Below are 12,171 nucleotides of genomic sequence, written 5' to 3'. Positions count from 1 at the left end.
GGAGGTGGAGGCCTGGATAACCAGGCTCTCAGGGGTAGGGTGTTGGGACAGAAAACTGGGGTCGCCCGGAGCAGGGCGGTGGCGCCTGGCGACGTTCCTGTCCACAGGAGGAACTGTGGAGGGCTTGGACCAGGTGCCCTGCATAACATCAATGAGGGCCTCATTGAATTGCAGCAGAGGCTCAGTGGAGCTTGCGGCAGACTGAAGCACCTCAGTAAGGACGTTAGTCCTCACAGCCACGGCAGGCAGCTCGAGCCCAAGGGCTGCGGCCGCCTTGCGCAGCACCACAGAAAAAGCAGCGCCCTCCTCCGAAGCCACAGTCGGAGGAGAGACAAATCCAGTGTCTGGAGAGGTATCCAGGCCACTGGCCTCCCCCAGTTCATCTGCCCAGTCCTGGGACAGTTGAGCCTGAACGGCCATAGGATCCTCGGATCCCTCCCAGTTGTCCCCATCATCCGACTCCTGGTATAGAGGAGAAAGTAACGGAGCCGGGCGGTAGACATAATGTGTCTCTAGCGGCGCCGATCGCGGCGTCCATCGACGCCGCACCGGCGCCGGGCCCGGAGTGGGACTGAACTGGGGCTCGACGTCGAGCGGAGTCGACGTCGGCATCGGGGGTGGTACCGGTGTCGACGCCGGCGGAGGAGGCGTGACGAGGTCGACCGGCGTCGGCAGGGACTCGAGAACGGGTCCCACGGGCGCTTGCGGCGTCGAGGCGGGAGCCACCGGCAGGCAAGGCAGCCCAGTCGGGTCCGCGGGGCCCGAAGGCACACCAGCAGGCGCCGACGGCGGAGCCAGATTCCTCATGGCCGAGAGGAAGGCACTGACTTCCGCCGGCGTCGCGTCAGTCCCAGGGACCGGAGGGTATGGGGACGTGCGCGGCGCCTGCGGCTCCGCCGGAGCCGCGGGGGTGGAACCACCCTGACCCTCGGCCGAGTCGCGCGACCGGCGAGGGGAGTCCGAAGAGCGGTGTCGCCTCTTGGACTTCTTGGAATGCTTCGACTTACCCGAAGACTTGGATCCCGACGACCGATGGTGACGTCGGCTGCGGCTCCGCGACCGATCTTTGGACCTCCTCCTGGACCGGGATCGAGAGGCGAATCTCGAGAAGCTTACGGGACCGCTCCCGTCTAGCCTTACGGGACCGCTCCCGTCTAGCCTTCGAGGTCAGGGCCTTGCAGTCGGAACACGACTCCGCGTCGTGATCGAGGCCCAAGCAGTAAAGGCACCGGCGGTGATGGTCCGTAACCGACATCAGGCGGCTACAGTCAGCACAGGCTTTAAAACCAGGCATCCTACCGGCACCGGAGTCGATTGACAAGATCAAAAGGGATCGAAAAAGTTAGTCAAAAATTGACTAAAGGGGTAGCTCTCCCGGATCTGCGCTTACTGGCACGGAAAAAAGAAGAACTGACGTCAGCACGCGAGGGCGGCGTCTAAGTACTCCGACGACGTCATTCCGGCGCACGACGCAGACGACGGACGCGGAGCCGCAGACGACGCCTAGCGACGCGCAAGGGGTATTGCTGACGAAAAATCTTCCGGATCCAGTCTGACGCCTGGGGATATTCTAAGGTGGGGAATCTAACTAACGTGTTTCTTTCAGATTTAAAGTTCAGCTTGTGAGTTATTCCATCATAAACATGGAGGCTAGACAGTCGGCCATATTAGAAGTGTCAATGGATTTAATGCGTTGGACATACGGCAGACTGGATATCCTTCACGTGTGCGACAGAGTAACCCGTCTGCTGAAATTTAAATGAGGCCTTTAGTCATGACACTTGGACCGCAGTCCGAGAAGGAGAGCAAGGAATCAAATCTTAGAAGCAGAGAAAAAGAGAGCAAAACATTCCAATCAAGACTAAGGAGGAAAAAGGAAAACAAAACAGATAAACCAAAGGCATATGAAAGATGCAACGAGCCAACATGGGAGCAGTATAATGGCATAGGTATCACAGACTTGTATAGAAACATAAATGGGGATATGTAAAAAGTATTCGTAAAAAGTGAATGAGTCCTGTGCAGGATGCCATTTATGGTCCATGGCATTACAGTATGCACAAGCATGGGCAGGACAACTGAGTAGGTTATGCATTTTATGATGTGAATTTCCATTTCCCAAATCATGCTCAAGAGGAAAACAAGAAAACACTCAGGACCTGATGCTCGCTCATCAAACTGATTCGCCAAGGCCTCCATTTCTTCTGCATTGTTGGTGTCCATTTCCTCATTGGAGAGAGCTCTGAAGATCATGCTGCATGCTAAAGCCCCCACAACACAGTCCTTGCACTGTAACAGAGCAAACAAACACAACACGGTTTACAAGTGTAAGACATTTGTTGGCTGTTGCTTCTCTATGAAATCAACTGTACCTTCAATTTCGAAGCCCACTAATCAAAAAAATCGACAAAAGAACAGAAAGTGTGAAAATAAACTGAAGGTGCATAACATAATCTGACACACTGATATGGGATGAACTCTATTAACCATGATGAAGAGTCAAGCTGGAGGCACGAACCTTCATGGGACACAGTGGTGTCGTATAAATGCTCCAAACCACGGTCCAAAATCATGCTGGAGGCACATATTTTTGTTTGACATATTGGTATGAGGTGAAGGCTATCAACCGTGGCGCTCAGTCATCCTGGAGGCACCAGTCCATCACAGATTGTAAATGGCTCCTCTGAATTCCTGGGTTGACAACCTTTTTCTTACTTAATTGATGCAGGAGTACGGTTCCTCCTCTCCTTCCTATTTTTTATGCAGAAATCTCAACCCTAATAGCAGTGACCTACCCACAAAAGAGTAACCCAATTGCTATTCAGAAACTGCACTTCTATAGTAACTGATATTATTTTATGCTGATTTGTATAGTACACTATCACCTGGGAGAGTATCCTGGTGCTACAGGTGTTAGTCTAGGCACACCTAGGGCCTAGTGGGACTACTCAAAAGCCAGGCCTTCTACTTCTTGTGGAATTCAAGATGAGAGGACAAGGCTCCTATGTGTAGCGGTAGGTCTTTTAATGCTTTAGAACAGTGGTTCCCAAACTTTTGACTCCTGAGAACCCCCATTGAGTCACCACTGGAAGCCGGGGACCCCCAAGCAATTTGAATGATTTCAATTAAAAAAATTAAAACAGTAATTCGAAGAAAACAAAAAACACGTGTGCACACAAAACAAATACTCAAATTACTAAGGATTTTTGTATTTTATATTGAAAGAATTTGCAACAAATTAAACATTTGAATGGGAATGTTGGTGCTGCATCTCCGTGACTAACTTTTAAATAGTTGGTTTTATTTTGCAGTACGAGGCTCCTGCCAGGGCCAGAATGGAAACCCAAAGCAGCCCTGGCAAATGTTTTCAGACCAGTCCCCATACGGTGCACTCAAGTGCGGGGAGTGAGCCTGACCACTACAAATGGGGCTTTGGGAGGCTCTCCCCCTCAAAACATTTAGAAAACAATGGTGCATTCTACAGCACATTTATCATTATATATTGAATTGTATTAGCTTTTAAGAATAGTAAATGAAGACCTTACTATGAACCAGGATGCGACAATCTTTGTTGGGATTCTCCAATGATTCCCTTATTATCACCCTCCAACAGTGCTTCTCATCTCTTTATAGCCCCCGTCACATGTATTTAATTTGTTTTATATCACCTCATACCATTGTAGGATGTCGGAGCACTTTACATCACACACATATAGAGACTGTTAGAAAACCCCGGGCAACCGAGGTTAGCAATCACCCGGTTTTTCCCAACACAAGGGGTAGCCTGGCTCAAGCGGTCGGGGGTCAGGCACCGTGTTAAGCGTACGTCACACCCTCACAATAACCATGCGTTCATCCGTTCCAAAAACGACACTACACCGTAAAAATTTATTAAAGAATCTCTTTGTGTTTATCTTAATTTTCTCTTAGTTGCAGGGTTATGTCACAAATACAATACAAAAGGATTTTCTTCAGAAATAGCAGGTCAATTAAATAATAACACTTTACAGGTGCAATAAATAGGACTAGGTCATAAATACACAAGGAATAAATAGAGGTGTGATAAATACATAGAACAAATAAATACTGTCACACAATAAATACCAGGCAGGAATAAATACAGTCAGACAATAAATAACACTCCTTCAATGAATAATATAAGCAGACAAACAATTGCAAATCAGATCACATTTATGAGGTAGATTGATTTTACCATGCCCAAGTACAGCTTGTGGTCACTGGGGAGGCCTGGGGATGTCCCACCTAGTGTGGTCAAGGCTGGGGCCTAAGCTGAGGTAAAATGAGGGTACCCTAAGGTTCTGGCTCACCAACTACACAGTCCCTCACTCAGGTTCCTGCACCAGTCTCAGTTTACCCCCCCTAGCACTCTCAGGTTGGTCCTAACACCCCTCTAGCCCCTAGAATGGTCTTTTAGGGCTCCACAGGGCCTCAGATGCCCTTTCTACCACTTACTGCCCTTTTCTCGGTGTTCGGCTCCACTCGGCGCCGGGTCGACGTCGATGGGCGGCTCCGGTTCGATGACGAGTCGATCGGTTCCACTTGACGCCCTGGCGATGCCGCCGGCCGGTTCCGGTCCGATGTCGCTGGGCGGCCTTGGTTCGATGTCGGGTCGATCCGCTTTACCTGCCGCCGGGTCGATGCCGTGAGGCGGCTCCGGATCGATGACGCTGGGCGGCCTCGGCTCGATGTCGGGTTCCGGGGTCACGGTCTCCCCGCTTCCGGGCGACTCCGGAGTGCGACCTCCACTCCCGACCTCCGTCGGCTCCACTTCGGGTTCCGGCGACTCCGGAGTGCGATCTCCACTCCCGACCTCCGTCGGCTCCACTTCGGGTTCCGGCGACTCCGGAGTGCGATCTCCACTCCCGACCTCCGTCGGCTCCACTTCGGGTTCCGGCGACTCCGGAGTGCGATCTCCACTCCCGACCTCCTGCGCGCTTCGCCTCGACTTCAGGCGACTCCGGAGTGCGATCTCCACTCCCGACCTCCTGCGCGCTTCACTTCAGCTTCCTGCGACTCCGGAGGGCGGACTTCACTCCCCCGTCGACGCCTCACCTCGACCTCAGGTGACTTCTACTTGACCTCCGGTGTCTCCCCACGACCTCCGTCGGCGCCCTCACTCGACCTCTAGCGGCTCCGGGTACGACGTCTGCCTTCTGTCAGCGCCGCTTCTCCACCTCGGGCTCCAGGTCTCCAGGCTACTCGACGTCGGGTCTCCAGGAGGATTCCACCAAACAGGTCAGGAACTTGCTGTTCTTCTCCTTTAAGGCCTGTTCCGGCTGTTCAGGTCCTTAAGATGGTTTTCTGGTCCTTATCCCACACAGGGCACTAGGCTGGGCTTGGTCAGTAGGGACTAGCATCAAGGGTGGGTTTCTGGACCCCACTCCAGGCACAAGTTTCCACCCCTGCTGCCTTACTCCTTCCTCCTTCTGTTTCTCTGTCCTCTCTCTTCACTAGTCAGGTGCCAACTGCCAACTGTCAACCTGAGATGGTTTCCCAACATTCCAAACCTGCCTCCCTCTGTCACAGGGTTCTAGAATGTTCTGGAAGGTACTAGTAGGTTCCAGTGATGTCACAGGTGACAATGGGTGGCCACCATTTTGTGTCTCAGGCCCTCAGACAGAAGTTCCAGGGGTAGGGAAAATGGCTCCCTGACACTGCATCAATACTAAAAAGTCTGGTGGTTCCCAAAAAGGAACAATTCTAACAGGGTTTGAGGCAAAAGTGGGACAAAATAAATAATGATGAGGAGGGACAACCCAAAGGGCTGACAGGTCTAACAGAGACAATGAATCTTACATGTAAATCAGTATATAGAAAATGTTACATAAGGTATAGGGGACTACAAGGTGTAGTATTCACATGTCATTCATACTGGTACGCATTGTTAAAGAGTGCTTGGTATGGAAAAGCACAAACTCAGGATTCTGAACATAACACAATGGCTAGCACTGACTAACATTAAAAATGTATTTCCACCCAAATAAACCTTTTTAGCAGCATCAGGATAATGAAAGACTGGGAAAAAACATAAGTTACTAACTTGTACCATGCAGTTTGCTAGCAGTTCTTTGACAGTTTATAGGTCACTGTGCTAGATTAAGATTGTCACTTATGAAGGGCAAAGTAACAAAAGAATCTCCGACAAAAGCTGTAACCCACTGACCTATGCACATAAATTACTGTTTTATAAAATGCATGTCACATGTTCTTTGCAGTAGGCATATTAACCCTCTGTGCTACATTAGTTAAGTCAAAGCTGCCACTGAACAAATCTCTCATCTCTCTCCAGCAGGTACATTAATCACTGGCATTATCTTGACACTTTTATTGTTGCTCAAAAACTGCTAATTATACAAGGAACGTTGCAGTGCTTTTAAAACTGCTGCCTACGGACGGACCCTGCCTACGGAGCCCCTGGGAATGTGTCACGGACCCCTGGGGGTCCGCGGACCCCAGTTTGGGAAACACTGCTTTAGAAGACATGTAGGAGAAGGCTTTATCAGCCAAAAAGGTCCCTAAACAGTCGTAAATGTACTCCAGGGATACAGGCCTCAAACATGGTGAGAGGACAGGCCAGGCCTCGAGGGAGTTGCAGAACCGCCACCTGTATTGCTGAGCCTTTCAAAGTCCATGCAACATCAGGAGCAGCAGACTGGTCAGCTTAGTTGTGCTGCCTGTAGATGCAGGGGAGTGACTCCTTCACTCCTCCAAAGGAGATTACTTAGTGTGTACTTGAAGCCCACAGGTCTGGAGAAGAACATGGAAGAAGCACAGGAGCAAATTATGAAGAAGACTTGCAGAACAGCGAGACCAGGAGCAGCAGGAGTTGTCCTAGGTGCAGTCTCAGTTCAAGGCAAAGTCCATCGAAGTCCAGTGCTCAGACAGTCGATGTTGAAGTGGTTTCGGTTTTGAATCTTGTCCCAAAATGACTCTGAAGAGCAACCCACAGCTACAAAGTACCCTAGGGAAAGGGTTGGGATGATTTAGGGGCCCCTCCCAAAAGAGGGCTGCACAGAGGGCAGGATGCTCCCATATCCTTGGTCCAGTTTTGCACTGGAGTGGGAGCCAAGGGCTACCTGAAGTGGCTCAAACTAAATGTGCCCTTGAGAGCAGTCTGGTGACGCTGGCAAGCACCCCCAGCCCAATACACTAAAAGGCCTATTATGATGTCAGGCAGCCGCACCTTCGGGGATACGGGTCAGACCGACCTTTGGTTGGCAGTGCCGACCGCCTAAATACAATGCGACTGCACATGGTACAGTCGCATACTCCCATTTCCCTATGGCAGCTTGTGCTGCAGCTGTAAACTGGCTGTAGCACAAGCTCCCATAGGGAAATGGGAGTTTGTGTTAATCCCTGCACGCTGTGGCAGGCACCTCAGGGTGCCTGCCACACAGTGCATGATCAACAAGGGGGGCCCCAACCGGAGGTCGCAAACAGAAGGGCGCCTGCCATGGGCCCGAAACATGCTTTCCAACATGCTTTCTATGTCAGAAAACCCGGCATGGAAAGCCTGCCTGAAACCGTGCATCGCAATTCAGAAGGCAGAAACTCCTTCAATTTGGGTTACGGCCCAGCTTCCGACTGGCCGTTGGACTCCTTGAGTCTGTCGGAAACCAGCTGGAATGACCGGCCGGTTTAAATCCCAACTGGCTGTATTATAATCAGCCGGTTGGAATTGAAACCCACGACCTCAGTCGTAAAGCCTCCGACCTTAGGTCTGAGGCTTTACGATCGAGGTCATAATAGGCCCCTAAGTCCTGTCTGGCAGCTCAGTAGCAGGAGGGTAGAATCGTGTCTGAAGTCGGCAACAGCTTTAGCTTACTGTTAGACCTTGAAAGTCTGGTACGGGGAACACAGGGCATACCCCCAGAGAGTCCCCCAGTACATGGGGCCCTACATCCACCACCAGAATCTATGTTGGGGTAGGGTTCCAACATGCTTGATACCAAACATGAATGGTTTCGGTGCAGCCAATATATAGTTAGCCATCCGTAAATGACGTGATGTCCACTATATGTATAAAATGGCTAACCGAACTTACAAAAGCTGGAGAATCAACTCTGGTGTTTTTAGGGGTGTCCTGCTCATGCAGGGGCATCCTCACACTTCTAACCATGCACCCTGCCCTCAGGACTGTATTGGTGACTTATAGGTTTTAAGTGAAGTGATCTCAGATTAAAGGAAACCTATATCTGTTGTGAGAGGTGCAAGCACCAACCCACACAGGCTGCAGTGATAGGTCTGTAGTCACAGTTTAAGTGGATGCCCATGGGTGGCATAATACATGCTACAGCCCATGGGAGACCCCTGGTGTATTTATGTCCTGGGTACCTCAGTACCATATACTAGGGACTTACAAGGGTACACCAGTAGCCAACTGTGGATGTACCAAATGTCATATTTAGGGAGAAGGCACAGTGACTGGGGTCTTGGTTAGCAGGATCCCAGTCAGACTAGTCAAAAACACAGCAACACTAGGCCAAAAGTGGGGGTAACTATGCTAGAGGGATGCTCCCTTCCTACACATGTTTTTAATTAAAAACTATTTTGTTACAAAATATTTAAATTAATTTAAAAATAATTCTATACATAACTTTTAGTAATTTTTGTAACAAATAAATATAAGCATTTTACTTTAGATAGGATTTTTTATTACATCTTAAACAAAATATTCTTAGGTTTAAGATCCTTTATTATTGAAGCAGCAGGGTACAACAATCAGCTTACCTACATCCACTGGCTGGTGGGAAACACTGCTTAAACTTATAACATGAGAGGGCGAGATATACAAAAATAGAGGGGAGAACAGTCCGGATAGGATGTGAGAAGGTGTAGGTGTGTGTGTGTTGACATCCTATGGGAGGATGTGACACCAGTCGTATGATAGGAATGTGAGAGGCTGAGATCATCAACCATCTACCAGTTTAGATGGGCTTATGATCAGGATAAGTCAGACGGAAAACGTGTAAGTATATTGGGCAGGTCAGTTCTTTAAATTCATCTAACTGATACAAATGCCCACCATGTCTTATCAAACAAGTGTAATGTATGGGTTACCACCACCATCAACTTCTCCATTCCCAGCGATTCCCAAAGTTTGTGCAGTCAGTTAAATTGTGTTGGGATTGCCACGGAGCCCCAGCGGGAAAGTAAGCACTGTTTGGAAGCTCCCACTGCTAGAGTAATGGCACGACTCTTTGCACATTTTAGTGGGTATGTCAAAGGGTTCGGGAGTCCCAGCAAAATGTAGCTGGGAAACCTAGGTATGTCTTTGTCAAACCTTTGATCCAACGCAGTCAGCACCTAACTCCAAAAGGAGCTGATATGAGGCATTGCTGAAGAATATGAGTGAGGATGCCAGGTTGTTCACAGCATTGTCAACATACATTGTCCTCGTCTGCTTTGCACTGGGTGACCCTGGCTGATGTAAAGTACCAATAATGTGCAATTTTAAGGAACATTCCCTTGCTGGAGGTAACTGTGGGCTGAGGCACGGGTACGGAGGAGAATGTCATGCCATTCTTTAATAGTAAAGGTGCATTTACATTCAACTTCCCATAGTCACAGTGCAGGTGTTTTCGATTATTTCTGTGATGAGAAAGGTGTAGACATCAGGGAGGAGGTGCTTGTCGGGAGAGTGGGTAAAGAGCCATTTCTCAAACGGTGTGAGGTGTCTACTGGCATGGGGATAAAGCAGGGGTTGTGACAGCCAATGGCAGATAGCCATGTACTGTCAGTGTGCTGCCGATGGCAGCCAATAGGCTGACTGGACCTGGGAGATGGCTATCTACATCGAATAGGTCACCTGCCCTTTTACAGTTAGCCTCCTGCCATGCGGTAAATGCTGAGCCATGAAGTACAGGGGGAAGATTGGGTCCCTTATAATTGGTGTCTGGGGTGAATGGGGGCGGATAGTTCCTGCTGGAACTGCACCCTCTCCAACACTCCAAGGGTAGCTGGGAGTATTGGTGAAATATAGACCCCAGCTGGCCGTTGTGGTTTTGGTAGACATGGAACCTTCCAAATATGGTTACCTGCTTGATCAGTAAAGCACCAATGTTTTTCAGTACTAGGCCGAGACCACTCCACCATATAACGCTGCTGTGCCGCCTGGTAATAGCACTTCAGATTGGGAACCCCAATTCCTCCATCTGATTGAGTGGCCGTAGTAGTTCTAGACCTTTCCATCTGATTTCACCGGAAGCAATACAGAGCGCTCTGTGCCAATACCCTATCCATCTTAGTGGCCAGCCCGAACAGGATGTACTTTCCCTAGAGAACTGGCTAAATCAGCAGGCGCAGAAACTGGCCCCCTCTATTATGAAAGAAGCTAAACTAACTAGAGTCTCAACCCCCTGGTTTACGACTACTTTAACATCTGGAACGAGTATGGCGTAGGCATTACAGTCCCTCAGATAAAGCCATTTATAGCCAAGCTCTAAAAGAACATTATAAGAAAGTTCGAGAGGAGAAAAAATCATTCCTTGCTACCAAAATTGAACAGGAAGGCAATAAAAGTCGAGAAATTTTCACTATTGTAAAAAGTTTCTAGTCTCCTTCTTCTATCAGTCACCCGTTCATCCCCACCAGCGACTGGACCAAGCGGGTGGCTAGCTTCTTCCACGAAAAAAGTCTAGGCATTCAGAACTCTTTTTTAGGCTAAACCCTTTGAGGGGGAGGTAGTTGACCACAGCAGGGACGCATGTCTCCTGCAATTTCCTAATATCAGTCTTAATCAGTCTCTCTCTTATGAAAAACCTCAAGTCTGGCTCACCCTCAGATCCTTGTCTGGCTAAAGTTTTGTGTCCATAGCAGAAGTGATTAATCCTGCTGTAAATACTATTTTAAATTTCCTATTGCGGGAGGGCCTTATGCCTCAAATTTGGAAAAGCGCTAATATCCTCCCTCTTTTAAAAAAAAAACCTATGGCTGACCCTGACGAGATCAGTAATTATAGGCCTATCTCCCTTCTGCCCTTTTTCTCCAAAGTATTGGAGAAATTTGTGAATGAAGTTATCACAAACTTTGTAGAGGTCAATAACCTTCTTCACCCCAGTCAGTCGGGCTTCAGAGCCAACTACAGCACTGAAACTGCCCTGCTGGAGGTTGCTGAGACGGTTTAGGCCACGCTGGTTAGGGTTGGGAGGGCAGTTCTGGTGCTTCTAGACCTCTCCACGGCCTTCGATACCGTCCCTCACAAGCGTCTCTTGCAAAGACTTGAGGAGGGCGGGCTTGGAGGCTCGGTATTGAAATGGATGAGATCTTTTCTCAGTAACCGCTCTCAGACAGTCTGGACACCTCCTTTTTCGGCAGAAATCCCGTCCTTGAATGTGGGGGTCCCGCAAGGATCGATTTTCAGTCCCACGCTGTTTAATTTGTACATGGCCCCTCTCGCCGTGAAGCATGGCGCCATAATAGTGTCATACGCGGACGACACTCAATTGTTTTTCACGTGCGAGAAGGGCTCGGAGTTTGATGGGACCTGTATAAAGAACTGCCTCATGGAGATTTTTTCATGGTTTAACTGTAATCAATTAAAATGTAACTGATGAATCAGAGATCATTTTTTGGGGCTCTAAACCACACAAAGCCTGGCACTCTTGGTGGCCACAGGACATGTCTCCCCCACTGTCGGAGGTCACTATTGTGAAAAATCTGGGGGTCAAATTAGATTTTGCACTCTATGAAGATGCAAGTCCAATCTGTGGCAGGTACATGTTTTGGGACATTGAAAATGCTGAAACATTTCCTCCCACTTCTGCCAGTATCGCACCGTAAAACAGTGGTCCAGGCCTTGGTGATATCGAGACTGGATTATGTTAACTCGTATCTGGGACTCCCCGAGTATTTACTGGGTCGTCTGCAGATCATCCAGACTATGGCAGCCAGTGCTATTTTCCTAACAAAGTCTAGAACACATACCTCTCATCTTTTGTCCTCACTTCACTGGCTTCCAGTGCAAAAAAGAATTTATTTTAAAGCTTTAGTCCTGTTTTTTTTTTTTAGACTTTCCGTGGGATCGGGGCCCTGTATTTAAGGGAAAGATTTCAGCCTTACTTGCCTCAGCTCTCTTTAAGGTCTTCTACCCAGTACTTGACCCTGACCCCAAGGGTCAGGCACTCACGGGTAGGAGGAAGATCTTTTCAG

General features: G+C 49.0%; 1 protein-coding gene across 3 annotated transcripts in view; it reads right to left on the bottom strand.

The window, feature by feature from the left end:
* The window catches only part of LOC146808464 (transient receptor potential cation channel subfamily M member 2-like), a 1,747,278-nt gene that overhangs the window by 708,361 nt on the left and 1,026,746 nt on the right, over nt 1–12,171 (bottom strand). For all 3 annotated transcript variants that reach the window (XM_085623572.1, XM_085623571.1, XM_085623573.1), the window contains one exon: nt 2,160–2,289. In XM_085623572.1, coding sequence (XP_085479698.1) covers nt 2,160–2,289 — 130 coding nt within the window. The remainder of the gene's footprint in view (nt 1–2,159; nt 2,290–12,171) is intronic.

This window comes from Triturus cristatus, chromosome 8 (assembly GCF_964204655.1).
Source record: "Triturus cristatus chromosome 8, aTriCri1.1, whole genome shotgun sequence".
NCBI classification, from domain to species: domain Eukaryota; kingdom Metazoa; phylum Chordata; class Amphibia; order Caudata; family Salamandridae; genus Triturus; species Triturus cristatus.
This window is presented reverse-complemented; position numbering and strand designations above follow the sequence as displayed.